At 36.5% G+C, this 17,408-nt stretch overlaps 1 protein-coding gene across 5 annotated transcripts in view; it reads right to left on the bottom strand.

Moving 5' to 3' along the window:
- The window catches only part of PCNX1 (pecanex 1), a 172,468-nt gene that overhangs the window by 23,690 nt on the left and 131,370 nt on the right, over nucleotides 1-17,408 (bottom strand). For all 5 annotated transcript variants that reach the window (XM_082617814.1, XM_082617816.1, XM_082617815.1 and 2 more), the window contains 5 exons: nucleotides 15,302-15,517; nucleotides 9,701-9,954; nucleotides 7,436-7,666; nucleotides 1,259-1,359; nucleotides 345-495 (listed from right to left, as the gene is read on the bottom strand). In XM_082617814.1, coding sequence (XP_082473940.1) covers nucleotides 345-495; nucleotides 1,259-1,359; nucleotides 7,436-7,666; nucleotides 9,701-9,954; nucleotides 15,302-15,517 — 953 coding nt within the window. The remainder of the gene's footprint in view (nucleotides 1-344; nucleotides 496-1,258; nucleotides 1,360-7,435; nucleotides 7,667-9,700; nucleotides 9,955-15,301; nucleotides 15,518-17,408) is intronic.

The following is a 17,408-nucleotide window of genomic DNA, read 5'->3' as shown; positions in this document are numbered from 1 at the left end:
CTGCACCAGAAGTCAGCTACATCCACCCACAGAACAGGAATGAATTATAATCACGTGAAGTCAAAGCAACCATTACAGGGGCCATAGGTATTTATTTCCAGTTTATCACTGCTTGCATTTTTTCCTCAAGTTCATGCCCAGGTCACTCTCTAATATTAATGTTCAAATTTACTGTTAGAAACACAGGTTTAAGCTCCTAAGATTTAATATCGTGTCATGAATCATGTTTTTCTTTGCTTCGAATCAGGGTATTTCTCAAAAGGATCCTAAGGAACATAATTTGGAAGTCAAGTGAAGAAGTACCATTAAACACCAGTAATGCATTAGAAATTCCCTATTCTTACCTGATGAAGTTTAATGGACATACGAATTCCAGGGACTACTACTTTTCTCAACAATTCCATGTCAGCAAAGATCCATTCGTCTCGAATTGAAGAAATTCGGAAATCTCCCTTAAATAGGGCATGCAATCCATAGAGGAATGACTCTAAATTACTGTTAAGATTAGAGATAAAATTTACATATTTTAACAAAGGTCTTCCATTACACTGATTCTAACATTTGGTTATGCATCAGAAGAATGTGGGAGTGTTTTGAAGATACAAATGCCAAGAACTAATGTAAGCACCCCTGAATCAGAATCACAAGGGATAGGGCCTGTTTGACCTGGGACCCTTGTTTATGAACTACTATAATAGTGAAAATAAGCAACAGGCAAAGACACTGTAACTTAAAAGAAAGTAAGGAGGGCCTAATGGAAAACATGTAGGAATCACAGAAGAGACTTAAAATATGTGGCATTTCTTAATTCTACTTCAATTGGATGTATATGTCAAGAAATCCAGTTTATATTTAGTCCCCAAATCTAATGTACCACTATATTAACAGTATAAATGCTGTGAACAAAAATTGCAAGGAGAAATGAAAAAATAAAAAGAAGTGAATTGTTAGAAAAATAGACATATATGGGAAGAGACCAATCATACGTTATGAGTTGATTATTTTTTCTTAAAATGTCTTAAATCTATTAAATTCTCATTATCTATAGTTGCTCACACGTGTGAATTTTAAAAGCCAGTTCTGTTAACCACTTAGAACTCCACTGTGTTCGGCAAAAAGATCTATACAATACAATATCCGAAGAGGCATTTGCAATAAATTAGCACGGAATGCTTCCATTAAAAACTATTTCAGATTTTTCAGATTTCAGTTATAGAGCTTCCCAGTCTCTTTCTGAAAACAGAAATGCCTTCCTTACCTGGACATATGGTGGGATGCAGTCCCCAAAGCTCTCCGTCCCAGAACACAGAGTCCATAACAAAGAGTCACCAGGGATGAATCTTTGTCCACATCCAGTGGCTTTAAAAAACAAAAAACAAAGAATGGGGTGACAGGGTCAAAAGGCACAAATTTCCAGTTATAAAATGAATAAGTCATGGTGATGTAATGTACAGCACAATGACTACAGTTTAGTAATACTGTACTGCATATTTGAAAATTACTGAGAGAGTAGATCTTAAAAGTTCTCGTCACAAGGAAAAAATTATTCTGTAGCTATATATGGTGAAAGATGTTAACTAGACTTATTGTGGTGATCACTCTGCAATATACACAAATATGGAATAATTATGTTGTACACCTGAAACTAATTAATGTTATGTCAATTACACCTCATTAAAAAAAGGAAAAACAAAAGAATGTTAGTTATCAGAAAGGAATATGAGTATTTAACAAGTCAGAAGATATCTATTTAATAAATCAGAGAAGTTCAGGAACTCAACTAGTACATACTTTCTATCTCTCCAGATAAAAGTTCTAATGAAAAGAAACTTAACAAAACAGCATAAAATGAAGTGTGAATGTATATGAGGAGGTTCTTTGGAATCTTTAAATAAAATCTAATACTTTATAATAATACTAGAACATACTAAAAAAAAGTGGCTGTATTACAGAGTATTAGGATATTAACTAATCATCTCAAAGTACTTGTTTATATACATCATTAGTGATATTGTCCTCTCCTGAAAAATACAATATTCTATCTATATAGCCTATTAGTGACTATAACCATAGCAAAGAAAATCAAATTGATATCTGTAGAATACGGCTTCCCCTCAACCTTTTAATTTTTCAACAACTGCATACCTTGATTATTGACTATTACATATATATTATATATTAAAAATATATAATACAATAATTATATATATATGCACAAGCAAAATGGTATACTTTATATAATACTACAGAAAATATTGGTAGCATCTCAATGACTGGAAACAATCTAAAGCAGTGGTTCTCAAAGTGTAATCTTGGGACACAACATGAGAATCATCTGGGAACTTATTAGAAATGCAAATTCTTGAGCCACTTCAGACCTATGAAGTCATATTCTGAAGGTGGTGTCCACCATCACACTCCCGGTGATTCTAACACATGCTAAAGTTGAAGAATCATGGATCTAGGCTGATAATGAGCTTAATTATTCTAACTTTGCCAATGGTATATATATTTGGCTTTATAAACCATTAACTTATAAACAAAAAAGGGCAGTTGTCCAAGATACTAAGTTAATATAGCTTGGTTAGTTAATTACCATTAATTGCATAATTCAGTTAACAACAGTAAATGTGTAGGAGATCCTACATTTCTTTCTTTTCTGTCTCCCTCCCTTCCCCACCCAGTCAACTTTATATACTGAAAATGTATTGCTTTTGTGATGGGAAAAAAAAATTTTTTTTTTGGCTGCACCACATGGCATGTGGGAATCTTAGTTCCCTGACCACAGATTGAACCCATGCCCCCTGCAGTGGAAGCGCAGAGTCTTAACCACTGGACCGCCAGGGTAGTCCAAAAATTTTTTTTATTTTAAATTTAGTTCAGGCCTCTGCTACTGGCCAAGACAGAGTAATAAAGGCCGGATTTACCCCTTGCACCTGAAATGACCAAGAAAAGAATATACTGAGACATTGGATACTAATCCCTGAGAAATGGGAAACCCTACAAGAGTTTCCAGGCTGTAGTACAAGGAAGAGGAACACAGGTAGAGCCTAGAGCTCTCCAAGTTGAGGAGATAGCTGGGAGTCTGGGGAGGTCAAGGTGGCTAGAGTTTGCAGGGCAAAGTGCCAAGGAGAGACCTACATACAGAGAGCAAGCTCTGGAGATCTGCAGAGGATCCCTCTTGAGTCCAGCAGATTACTGATCAGCACATGCAGCAAAGGTCCAAGGCTGAGAACAGAACCATCAGAAAAAAAGTAGAAAGGAACAATGGAAAATTCTATGATTGGCTAGAGTGCTCAAAAGAATACTGTCTCAGTAATGGTGAAAAATTAGCCCCAGACTAAAGCTGCTTTGGTCCCTCCTAAGAAAGCTTAAAAGTAAACCCTGAAAAGATCAAACTGTCCCCAAGGAATTTAATTGTGTCACAGAATCATAAGGTCAATAATACTTATGGGAATACAAAAATATCTAGCACTCATCAAGGTAAAATTCATAAAGTCTAGCATCCAATCAAAAATTGTCAGGCATGCAAACTAGCAGGAAAATAGGACCCGCAATTAGAAAAATAATCAATTAATCAATCAAAACTGACCCAGAAATGACACAGATGTTAGAATTAGTCAACAAGGACATTAAAAGAGTTATTATAACTGCATTCCATAAGTTCAAAAAGATAGAGGAATGACAGCATGCTAGTAGAGACATGGAAGGTTTATATCAGTATAAAAGACACAAGGAATTCCCTGGTGGTCCAGTGGTTATGACTCCACGCTTCCACCACTGGGGGCCTGGGTTCGATCCCTGATTGGGGAACTAAGATCCCAAAAGCCCCACAGAGCAGCCAAAAAAAAAAAAAAATTAAAGACAAAAATTAAACCTCAAAAATACAAAAAAAAATGCAATGTCTGAGAATAAAAAAAAATACACCGCATGAGATTAATGGCATATTAAACAACGCAGAAGAAAAAATAAATCATCTAACAAATGTAACAGAAACTATGCAAAGTTAAACACAGAGACAAAAAAAGACTAAAAAAAAAAATATAGAGCATTAGTGAGCTGTAGGACAACTTAAGGCAGCCTCATATAAATGTTAACTGGAGTTCCCCAGAAAAGGGAAACGGGAAGACAGGAAAAAAATTTGAAAAAAATAATCACCAAAATATTTCCAAATCTGATGAAAATGATATATACCTAGGGATTCAAGTAGCTCAATGAACTCCAAGAACAAGAAACATTAAGAAGACAGCACCAAGGTACATCATAATTAAACTGCTTGGGACTTCCCTGGTGGCCTAATGGCTAAGACTCCATGCTCCCAATGCAGGGGGCCCAGGTTTGATCCCTAGTCAGGGGATCTAGTCCCACACGCTGCAACTAAGAGTTCACGTGCTGCAATGAAGATCCCACATGCAGCAACCAAGACCCAGGACAGCCAAATAAATAAATAAATTGCTTAAAACTAGTGATGAAGAGAATATCTTAAAAGCAGCCAGTAAAAAAAGACATCATTATGTGGTACATACAGGCATACGTTGTTTTATTGCGTTTTGCATATACTGTGTTTTGTTTTGTTTTGTTTTGTTTTACAACTTCAAGGGTTGTGGCAATGTTGCTTTGAGCAAGTCTATTGGCACCATTTTTTCCAATAGTATTTGCTCACTTTTATGCCTCTGGGTCACAGTTTGGTAATTCTCAAAATATTTCAAACCGTCCACCAGCAAAAAGATTATGATTTGCTAAAGGCTCAGATGATGGCTAGCATTTTTTAGCAATAATGTATTTTGAAATTAAGTAATGTACATGGTTACAGTTTTAGATGTAATGCTATTGCACACTCAGTATACTTCATAACATTTACAATTGGGAAAAAAACCAATTCGTGTTGACTCGCTTTACTGTGATACTCGCTTTACTGTGGTGGTCTGGAACAGAACCTGCGATATCTCTGAGGTGCGCCTTTATTATTTGTCAGAAACAATGCAAGCCAGAAGGCAGTGTAGCCACATCTTTAATGTACTGAGAGAAAAAATAACTGGTTCAACCCTGGTAGCTCTAGTTTGTTACTGTTGGAGAAGACATGTGTCTTACATCCTCAAATGCATTAGAAATTCTCACAAAGACTTCTTGCTAATACTAACAACAATGGTGAAAGAAATGTACTGTCATTTAACAAGCAGGAAGCAAAGTCAAGCTGAGACGAATCTTTCCAATTTAGCATTCCAGGTAGTTTTAATGCAGTTAATCCAGGGCTACACTTACAAAAACATTATTTCAAGCTCTTCAGAAGACAGGTACAGCTATTATATGAAAGATTATTTCCTCCTAGAATACATATAATAAGAGAAGGAGGAAAGAATGACTTTTTTATTTCTGTGTAATATGCAAGTTAGAAAACTATCTTGGAAGGAAACTATGGGAAAAAAAAGTCTGGAGGCAACTTTATTAACATTCAGCAATTTGGAGTCAGCAAATCTTTCTGGTTTAATTAACTTCCTTCCCTGGGAAGAGGTTATTCTGGGAATGGTGATTCAGAAAACAGAATTCATGGTTTTAAGGAGGTAGGGATAATCTTGTTCAAGTTAAAAAACTGGAGAATGAAGGGATTATTTTAATTTTCCTGACACTTTTCTTCTAGAGGGGACTACAAGAGTAGAATATAATCCAGACTGATCTAGTGATAATAAGCTCTCTGAAGAGACTGGGGATACAACAAGTTTGGGGGTAAACCTTTTGAATATGATTTATTAGCAATTAAGAGGATGACTTCCTTGAGGTACATCCATGACCTCAGCAATAATTTCTAAGAGATTATTTATTCCTTAAAGTCAGGAAGGATGGAGCCCGTTCCTGAGTCGGTAGACTGAGTTCCTAGTCTAGGTAACGATGGTAAAACCAAACGAAAGTAACCACTATAGTCTAAGCCAGAAAAAGGCTATTAGAATATGGTCACTCCAACCGCCCCCCACCTCCACCTCCCCCACCAAGAAATAAGTACAAGGATTTAAGAACAGTGTGCAAAGCATTCTAAGTATATTTCATTTATGAAAAAAAAATAAACTGCTTGTTATGTGTTTGAAAAAAGAGATTAGCTTTGAGGGCCTCCATTTCCAGACATTGTCTGTTGGTCCTTTTTCTGAGCTCTTATGAGGTTATTTTATTCTATCTTTTATTCCTTCCTTAAAAATATGCTACTCTGCTCAGTATCTACTGTGCATCCAGTACAAAAGCTCAAAGGCCACTGCTCAACTAGGAATTACAAGGATGCTCCTTTTCTTATGGATGAAGTAAGAGAAACAGGCTGATTATGATGGGGTGCCTTACTCTAACTGAGTATCTGTAAAGGAAAGACTAAACTAGGTGCTACATCTAAAGACAGTCAGTGTGTACAGCCCAGATCATGATAAAGGCACTGGTTGTCAAAGTGGCTCACTATGCTCCATGGTACAGAGTAATCCTGTACATAGGGTGCTGGTGGTTCAACTACACAAGACTTTGCACTCTGCCTTGGTACTGTGGTTACGGTCCCTGGGGTCTAACCAGGGGGAGCAACACTGCCACAAGAGCCATGGGACCTAGGAGGAAAACAGTAGTTGCTGAAGTCTGTAACTCAGCTTACATTTAGGATAAGACAAGTTATCCTGAAGTGTGGATTACGAACCCCTTGCATTATAATCACTCAGCATGACACAGATCTTGGGTCCCCAGCCTAGACCTACCTATAGAATAAGAATCTCCCAGGCAAGACCCATGAATCTGCATTTTTACACATTCCTGTATCATTTTTACCCATGTTAACATTTTAAAGTCAGTAGTCTAGATGAACATTGTCCAGTATGGTAGCCACTAGCCTAAATTTAATTGATGCAAATTTAAATCAATTAAAATTAAATTAAAAAATTCATTTCCTCAGTCATACTGGCTACATTTCAAGTGTCTCAGAATCTACCATATGTGGTGGGTTAGTAATTACCATAGTGGAACAACACAGAATGTTTCAATCCTTGCAGAAAATTCTATTAGCACTGGATTAGACTTTGGATTTGGGACAAAGATATTAACTTATCCTTAAGTCTGCTGTGTGTGTTTGGGGGCTTGGGGCTGGGGATGCTCCAAAACGCAGTCTTTAAGAAGGTGCTACACGTAATCTACAACCTAAATCTGTGTATATGCACGTACCTGCACAGGGTGGAGGGGTTGCTATTTGGACAGTGAGATTATGACACTGCAGATGAAAGAATGAGAAAGGTCGCTTACTCTAACCTGTTTTGGCAGAGTTGGTTTGGCCCAACCATAATGAACTAGACAGGTTCTCTTACCCAGATAGTTAGAAAGAGGCAAGTCTAGAAAAATGAACCTCATGATAACAAACAGAGGTATTCTTTCCATCTTTGGAAAAACAGATTCAAAGAGTTATAAACGAAATAAACTCTACCTTTGCTCTTCGGGAAGAGCAATACTCTATCCAGTTGAGGTAAATCACACAGAAACTCTCCCTGGATATGCCTGCAAGTCGATGGTCATAGTCTTCATCAATGTTTGGATTAAACGTTGGGTCCACATCAACGTAATTTCGATCTGCACACAGACGTAGTCCTTCCTGCATTGTCTCATTAGCTAGCCACTCCTCCAGTTTAGAAGAGGTTGTAACATAATAAATGATACCCTAATGAGGAAAAGATTAAAAAAAACAACCCTCAGGCTAAATCACAATCTGAATTAACTGCAAGTCCTCAGTAAATTAATTCCAACTGTTTATACTGATAGTAGGGATCAAAAATGTATATTCCAGCTCAATACTGTAAGTATACTATTTTTTTTTTTTTTTTTTTTTTTTTTTTTGCGGTATGCAGGCCTCTCACTGTTGTGGCCTCTCCCGTTGCGGAGCACAGGCTCCGGATGCGCAGGCCCAGCGGCCATGGCTCACGGGCCCAGCCGCTCCGCGGCACATGGGATCCTCCCAGACCGGGGCACGAACCCGTATCCCCTGCATCGGCAGGCGGACTCTCAACCACTGCGCCACCAGGGAGGCCCTGTAAGTATACTATTTTAAGAATGCTATAGTAATACTTCTCAGGCTTTCCTGGATTAAAAAAATTAATTTAATACTTTTAAAATTACAATGATAAATTCAAGAAGGCAACTTCAAAACAACTCCAGTCCACCGATTTTAGGATATTCTAAAAACAATTCTGTCTACTGAATTTAGGATCTTTTAAGAGAGATGAAAAACCTTCATTGTGGTGTACTTATTTTGAGAAATTTCTCATAGAAAGCTATTAAACCATCTTGTGATCCTAGGTCAAGTTATAAAAATATAACTAATAAATAAAGGAATAGAAATATACATCTTTAGAGATAGGAAATTCCACACACAAATGCACACATGTTAAAAAATGTTGTAAAGTCAATTCCTTTAGCTTCCTGAGGTTGGGTTTAACCAAACATTCAACAGAGGACTCAGGCTTCAACCCAATCAGCACAAATAAGGTGGTACACAGAGGTAATAACACATGAATCATTAAGATTTAGCATACATTTCTCCTCTTGAAAATGTTGGCTTGGCTTGTAAACCCCCAGTCATAACCATGCTGTACTTCTGTAAAATCTTTAGCAAAAACAGAATACCTGTGCAGTAAAGAACTAATCTTGCCCAAAGAGAGGTTTGGCCTTTGCACCTGGGTTCTGGGAGGTAACCTCTAATCCTATGCACTGTCCTGCCTGATAAGAGAGTCTTTATTTACCTGGAGGCTTAGAACCATGAGCTCTAGAGGATCTGGAAACTAAGGCTGGCCATGTGGGTGGTCAAACAAGTCTAAATGACTGTGTGTCAAGACAAACTCTGCACACTGAGGCTCAGGCGAGCTTCCTTGGCTGGCGACACTCTGTAGGTATCCTCTCACATCGTTACTGGGAGAAATAAACATTGTCTACACAACTCCATTGGGAGAGGACAACTGGAAGTTCAGGCCCTAGTGTCTCTAGACCCTGCCCTATGTGCCTCTTCCCTTGGCAGATTTTAACCTGTATCCTTCCACTGTAATAAATTCTAACCATGAGTATAATGGCTTTGCTGAGTTCTGTGAGTCCTTCTAGCAAATTATTCAACATAATTGTGGTTTCAGGGTCTTGGGGACCCTGCAATTGCAATTGGTGTCAAATGTGAGGGTGTTTTTGGAGACCTCCCAAATCTTGCAATACTTTCATTCAGTTTGTTGAAAGCAGTGCAAAGCAGTGGTTAATAGCAAGGACTCAGGAGTCAGACAGGCCTGGGTTTTAAATCCCCAACTCCACTTGCTAGTTAGAGGACTTCGGCACAGTTAACTTTTGATCCTTAACTTGTTTATATGTAAAACAGGGACATAATATTCCTTTAGAGAATTATGTAAGATATACGTATCACATATATACATGCGTGTATGTGTGTATTCCTTAACACAGTGCCTAAAAGATACGCACTACAGATGCTAGCTATTAATATTAATGAACAAATGTAATAAGTTTCACTAAAGAAGGAAATAGCAAGACCTTCATAGGTAAAATTTACTGACTGTACCGGATACTAGAGAATTTAAGTCACTACTTAGAAGCAAAGCACAAGTTAAAAAAACAAATGTGCATGTGTGCGCGCACGTGTGCGTATACGTGTGTCTTTTCCAAGAGCCCCTGATACCAGATCTAAGTAGGCACATATCCTTACCTTGACATAGTAAGTGGTGAGTACTTTCCGAAGATCAAAGACTTGAAGCATGGAAGCAGCACTATTGTCAGTGATGCTATAACCCTCCAAAATATACTTGGTGACTATCACTTCCCAAGCTAGCCAGCGCTGGCTAAATGCAGCATTAAATGAAAGCACATGAGGAACATGGCCAGGTTCACAACAGCAAAATCCTTCATCTTCCTCAACACCTTCAGTAATGGCCTCCACTTCCCGTTGTTGACAGTAAGTACCTTAGAGAGAGAGAGAAAGCACTTACGACAAAGGGGAAAGAAACATGAGGTGAAAAAAACATGAGGAGGAAAAATGAATGCTTCAAAGACATAAGAAACTTAGAAAAAAGACATTTTATTTATAGCAATTGAAAGTATGTGATTGATTTGCCTTAGACTGTCCATTAACAAACTGCAGCATGCTCCAGAAAACAGGCATAGTATATATTCATCGTCTGCAGAATCATAATGTGTACTAGCACATTCAAGGTTCTGAGAATTTGTGCAATAAAGCAACCTTAATTTTGATTCACTGATTCCCAAATTTGAAAAATTTGGGTTTACAACTGCATTCATATCAAATGAAGACCAAATGAGTCAACGTGTGTCTCATGAAGGTCTGAGTTAACTCAAAACTAGAGGAGTGGAACGAAAACTGAATCATCCCAGGGCACACGATACAGACAGACGGGCAGAACTCAAAAGAATCTGGGCTGTATTCTCACCAGCACTGTGTCCATGCTGCAAGCAGAAATAGTATATATACATCCTGCTTACTTGGCTATACAACTTGTAATGGTTCACTATAGTTTAATATTAAATATATAATTACAATTTTTCTCTGTTGCCAATTCCAACAATAATTGGATAAGATTACATTATTGGCACTTGAGGCTTATCTGCTGATAAAGTTTCAATTAGGTACCAGGTCTGATTGTTCTGTACTAGCAAACAATTATTTGAAATTACATTCTTTTATCGATGATACTTATCTAATAGGCATTCTCTGCATTAGTGTTATTGAAATAAAAATAGAAAATCAGATTAAATATAGAATTAGATTCACAGCCATCTATGCCAACAAAATACCATCCATCACATTCATGTTAATTTTTATTTCGTTCTGTGGTCTTGCTTCCATTTAATTTGTAAATTCCTTATAGGACTATAGAGTGATTATAGCTAATTTTATAAAGGCACATATTAAAGTTACATTATAATAAAAGTAAGTGGGACTTCATAATTTTTTTTCTTTTAAAGAGTATATATACAACATCCATATTTAAAACACCACTTTGAGAGAAAAAGTTGCCATGAAATTTAGCCCCGGTTGGTGATGGTGGTGGTGATGGTGGTATGATGAACGATAAGACTGAGGTAAGCTTGGCCAAGCTAATGAGCTGTACTGTCGAGAACTCTAGAGCCTTCAACAATTTTATTATTTCATTTCTTGTTTAATTATGTTGACAAGCCCTTCCAAAATAGTGTTACATAGTGGTGAAAAAACTGTCTTGAACCTGACATAAACAGGAATGCATGCTGTGGCTGACCATTACACATGATACTGACTACAGATACACATATACACTTTTTTCAGAATAAGGATGTATGTAATTTTATAAAGTACTTTTGAAACCAATAATGAAAATGAAATTTAACCAATTTGCTTTTAATAATTAATTTAAAGCATGAAAAACGGCTGAATTGGTGAGGGATACTTTAAAAATAAAACTACTGAAAAAAAAAAAAAAAGTACTGCTGGTTTCTCCTTACTCTGGGCTCTGAGGATTTTTGTATCTATAGTCATAAATGAATTAAACTATAGTTACTTTTTTAGCCAGTTCAGTCATATTTTGACATCAGTATTACACTGGTTTTGTACAAGAGAGGCTTGAGATATTTTCCTTCCTTATCCATTTGCTAGAATAGATTAGAGAGGGCAGAAGAATTATTCAATTTCTAGAAGAAACTTTCTGAGGCTGGGTTTTTTAAACTGTGGCATGAAGTTGGGTCTATTCCTTAGGTTTTATATGTTTTTACTTTATTTTATTCATTTTGTCATCCTTCTGCAAAGTCAGTCAAAGGTTTTTAAAGTAAAGGAAATAACATAATGAGAGCTGTATTTTGTGCAGATGACTCTGGTAGTAGTATACAGAGAAGAGAACAGGCAGGAGTGAATTCAGAGGTTTGACATTTTCTCACGAGAGACAGAATGAGGTCCTTGTTCAGAGTAGCAGAATAAACAGAGTAACTGAATTAATGTGGGGTGTTTTCACTCTGACATACAAACCCCAAGAATATTTTCTACCCCAACATACCCAGTAATACATTTTGCTTAGAAAATGAAGTCAACAATAAGCACAGGAATATTAATAACTGAAAAAAGAATTTTGAGATTTGGAAAGGGATTCTAGAGAAACCACTACTAATTGTTTCCTGGATTAGCTAGATCTTTCAGTCACTTCATAGTGACTGGTAAAAATAACGGGTAAAAATTAATAAAACTAACAATTATGAAAACCAGACATGTTAAAATTAATTTGAGTAAAAACTGAAAGGAATCTAAACAGAATAAAAATTTTTGACCTATAAAGTTTGACCTGAAAAACCATACTTGGTAGAAATAACATTTAAAAATATATAGAAGTAACATTTACAAACTTGGTAGAAGCTGTAACCAGGAAATTCTGATAGACAAAAAACATGATTGATAACAAATATTTGACATAAAATTTACATGGAAAAGAATCTTGAGAATATCAGTAAAATGAAAATGGAAATGAAAACTATGAAGGTATTTAACCAAGACCTATAAAAAACTGATCAAGAAATTTTAGTTAAATGTCACTTAAAATTTAGCATCCACTATGAGAGACAATAAAATCAAAGGAATTAAATTGGCTTAATGGAGTACACATCAGAAAACAGCAGATCCAAATGCCTGGCAAAATACTGACAACACTCTTAATTAATATTTTGAGGGGTAGGAGGTAGATGGAACAGGGACTACCACTGTGAAGGAAAGAAAATAACCAAAGATCACAACAGCATTTGAGCAAGAATATAATCATTCCTCATCAAAGTTCTGGAATGAAGAGGAAGGAGAAAAGACTATTGCCTAGATTACTTAACCATTCTACAAAATGATCTTTATCATATGCTAGCTGCTGTGATAGGTGCTGGATATACAATGATAAATGAAGCAGATAGGACTCCTGCCCTTGAGGAGTTTATAAGCTACAGCAAAGGTTTACAAAATACAGCCCTGGGCCAAATCCAAGCTAAGAGTGGTTTTGATATTTTTAAAGGGTTGTTTAAAGGAAAAATCAAAGAAGAACATGCAACAGAGAATGTGTATGGCTCCAAAAGCCTACACTATTAACTATCTTGGCTCTTTACAGAAAACGTCTGCCAACCCCTGGGCTAGAGAAGAAATAAACTTTAAACAAATAAATAAATATAAAATTAGAACTCTGCTAAGTGCTAAGGAGGTAAAAACAGGGTAATATGAGAGATAATCCTGTGGGACAGGTGGTTAGAGACTAAGGCTTCTCTGAGAAAGTGACAGTTAAGCTAATTCTTAAAGATAATGAAGGAATTAGAGGTGGAAGACTGGCAGGAAGAGGGGAGACGTTTGGTACTTTCTGGGCAAAGGGAAGGGCGATAAGGAGGCCTTACTAAAGAATATAGCACAGCTAGGACACTGAAGGAAGGCCAGTGTGGCTACAGTGGACGAGGAGGGTGCTACAAAGTAAGGTGGAGAAACTGACAGAGGCCAGATCTCACAGCTGTCCATAGGATGTGTTAAGGAATTTGAATTCTATTTTAAATGCAATGGAAAGCCACTGAAGATTTAAAGCATGGAATGGAAAGGACATAACTGAATTTGCCTTTAAAAAAAAAATCACGATGGCTGAATGAAGAATTACAGGTATGGCCTGCTATTGAAATTCAGCATGAGTTCAGAAAGTAAGGGGGTACTGTGTTCTCAAATTGATTTGAGTTTTGTTTGACAAAAGAGTGAGAGTTTGGATGGCAAAGGATTTATCCAAAATTTTACTTGAATCTATTTGGTACCAGAGAGTAAAGTGGGGAGAGTGAAAATTTGGATCAATTTTTGATTTGGACAATTTCCGATCAATACGGTGAAATGAGCAGATAAGAAGGACCCCCTTCCAATTCACACACATAGAAATTCTGGATAAAATAACCTCCCCACAAATACTTGTTAAAAAAAAAGTTAAATTAAAAGCAAAGATGAAACCTTCAGGTGCCAACAATTTAAAAAAGAAGGTGAAGTTATAGCAGTGGTATGTGTAGTGGTAAGGGGCTGCTGACTTTTGGATGAGGATAGATGGATTAGATTTGAACAGCACTGGGTTAAGACCCTAGAAGAGATGGAATTAAGGTCCTGGGCTTCTGACAGAGAGTCAGAAACAAAGCATAAGACAAGAATAGGAGATTTTGAAGAAGAGAGAGTGAATGGGTTACAAATAAATTACAAATAAATAACAAACATTAACATTTACTACCTTGAGTTTTACACAAGTAAAATCTTACTTCCAATGAATGGAGTAACTTTAGAAAAGCACTTGCTCCATTAACAAAGACATTATGTAACAAAGGTGCAAACTTTCTGATTCAACACCAGGGTAAAAATAAAGCTATTACAGGTCTAATTTGATCCTCTATTTAGACAAATGCTTTCTTATTTCCTATTTCAGGTTAAAAACACCTAAGGTACTTCTTAGAATAGACCAAAACACTGCTTGGATGCTTTCTCTAAAAACTCTCAAGTCCAAATGTTGCCTAGTTTGGAAACACATGCATTAATAGGACTCCTTTCAATTCCTATAAGACAAGTTTCTATTCCTGCTTACAAGACACTCAACTTACAGAAGTGGATAACATCAAGCTGGTATGTTTCTGAATGCACGATTTTCTGTGTAGAAACAGCTTCATTTGTCAGTATACAAAACTGTTGAAGGCTGGTGGGGGAATAGGGAGTAACTGCTTAATGGGTGTGAGGTTTTATTTTGGGGTGATGAAAATGCTCTGGAACTAGACAGAGGTGGTGGTTGCACAATATCGTGAATGTACTAAATGCCACTAATTTGTTCACTTTAAAATTGTTAATTTGATGTTATGTGAATTTCACCTCAATTTAAAAAAATTGTTGAGGACAAGGCATGGCAACTATATGAAAGTAACTTGGTTAGCTAATCTCTGCCTCACAGCATTCTATGCTGCCAGCCATCTAACGAGCATATGCAGCTGATCACAAAAAAAGACTAGCAAGAGGGTAAGCAAAGAACAACAGAAATTCACTATTACCAGGAAAAAACAAGTCTATTATACACTATTGATACTACCTTTACATACAGAGCATACTGCAAAAATGATTCTTCTCTGAATGTGAAATTTGGAAAATTTGGAAAAAAACTAATAACTACTCTTTAACAGCTTTTCTCATTCCAGACTTCCAAATACTAAGGACCTACTTTTATAACTTTTGATTTGAGATGTAAACACATAAAACTTAGATGTCACAGGAGTACGTTATAGAAATGAAAGGTGAATGTCTTACCTCTGAATTCAAGTCCCCGCAGCTGGAAGGTAACCAGCCCATTGCCTATCTCTATAAGGTGTACTAACGCATTGAGGTAGTCAGAGGCAAGAATGAAACAGTCCCCTGTACTGTAGTTTCCCCACCGTCCTAGGTGCAAATCACCACAAAGACTGTGTTGTAGGGATCTGGTTAAATGTTCATAAAAGATGGAATTCAGATTGTTGTCATCTGATCCTATAAGAAGGGATTAAAAAAATGTTAATTTATCTTAAGTACCCTTTATAACAACAAACAAGATTGTTAAAAGTATTAAAACTAACTTCCAGTTAGGGCTGTATCTATAGTTCTTTGACAAGGAAGATAATATACCCTTACAAGGGTACCCTGTACCCTTATAATACAGATACCCTTAAAATTTCTATATAAAAATGAAATATAGGATAATGGGAAAAAATTTTTCAAATTACAGTTAGACATAATGTAACCTCTCTGAGTCTCTGGTCCCCATCCATAAAATGTGGGAATTGGATTAGGTGAAATCTAAGGTCTTTTCCACCTCTTTAACAGTCCATGATCAAAATTTTCTATCACTGTTCAATTAACTATGCCTTATAATTAAAACCATGCAAGAGAAATGAAAAAGATAAAAGAGGGCCTCCCTGGTGGCGCAGTGGTTGAGAGTCCGCCTGCCGATGCAGGGGATACGGGTTCGTGCCCCGGTCTGGGAGGATCCCATATGCCGCGGAGCGGCTGGGCCCGTGAGCCATGGCCGCTGGGCCTGCGCATCCGGAGCCTGTGCTCCGCAACGGGGGAGGCCACAACAGTGAGAGGCCCGCATACCGCAAAAAAAAAAAAAAAAAAAAGATAAAAGAAATTCAAAATTAGAACAAAAAGATATACTGGTAAAGGAAGTGGGTTAAGTAATACAAGATTTGAACAAATGAGATAGTCCCAAACAAAGAGAAGCTGGTCAAAAAAACTCTGTATACTGAGATGCCTAATATTAGCTAAACAGAAATAAACTGTATACACAGAAACAGCAGTAAAGAACCACCTACAAATTAGTCATCCTTTAAGAAAAAAAATTAGGATAAAACATCACCCAATAAATTAGAAAAACATCTTTAGAAGTAACCCAACCAAAGCAATAATCTGTAAATGGGTGCCGCCCAAAGCACAGAATTGAAGAATGGCAAAACATACTAAACTTAATAATTACTTTAAACTCAGCCTAACTAAATAATAAAATAAAAGGGAAACCCTAGGCTCAAGCTTCAATAAAATAGTTGTATCTGATGCTGTCTGCCCATTATGAAAGTGTGCATATTAATTCAGGACATGGTCTTTGTGATATGCAGGATGGCATCATCAGCATCATAATTCCAAGCCCCCTACAAGGACATACCAGAGCTGAGATGGCTGTTATATCTACCAGAACATGATAATGACAGTCATTAATATCAAATAACTAGTCCTCCCCTTAATCAAATTTATAATTATGAATCAATCTGATTACTATAATTTAGTTTCTCAAGCAGAGCATTTGAAGTAATCTGCGAGTTAAATGAATACAAATCTTCCAGTGTATTGGGAGTCATATTTCTTTAGTAAATTAATACATTGATATTCTGGTTGATACATTAATCTTTTATGGGTGGGGCAGTGAGATTCACCCTCTCTGTGCCAGATTACTAATAGGTGGGCCAACAAAAAGATGTTTCCCAAAGGACAAAACTAAGAACCAAACTTTAGATAATGGTAATACCACCAAAATGTCCCACACTGAAACCTTATCTTGAGTGGCTATTTGGCTCCTCTACATGACATCTCTGTATACAATAAACTTAATGAAATTAACATTTATCTAACCATTTGGGGAAGCAGGGAAGCAAACATAATAGTAAGTTCAGACTGCATACTCTTCAATACACCTCATCAGTTTTACTTTCACTGTGCTCTACTTTTTTAACCTATGTAAGAACAATCTTTGAATGGATTTTAAAATTCTTATCAGCATTCTTAAAATGCATTTTATAAAAGATGGGTATATAAATTTTAGATATTCTAATTCACGTATACTTTGCTAAAGTAAAACAAAATAAAGCAAAGGATATTTAGTCTTTCA

Source organism: Mesoplodon mirus (genome assembly GCF_964341445.2).
Source record: "Mesoplodon mirus genome assembly, chromosome: 4".
In the NCBI taxonomy this organism is placed as follows: domain Eukaryota; kingdom Metazoa; phylum Chordata; class Mammalia; order Artiodactyla; family Ziphiidae; genus Mesoplodon; species Mesoplodon mirus.
This window is presented reverse-complemented; position numbering and strand designations above follow the sequence as displayed.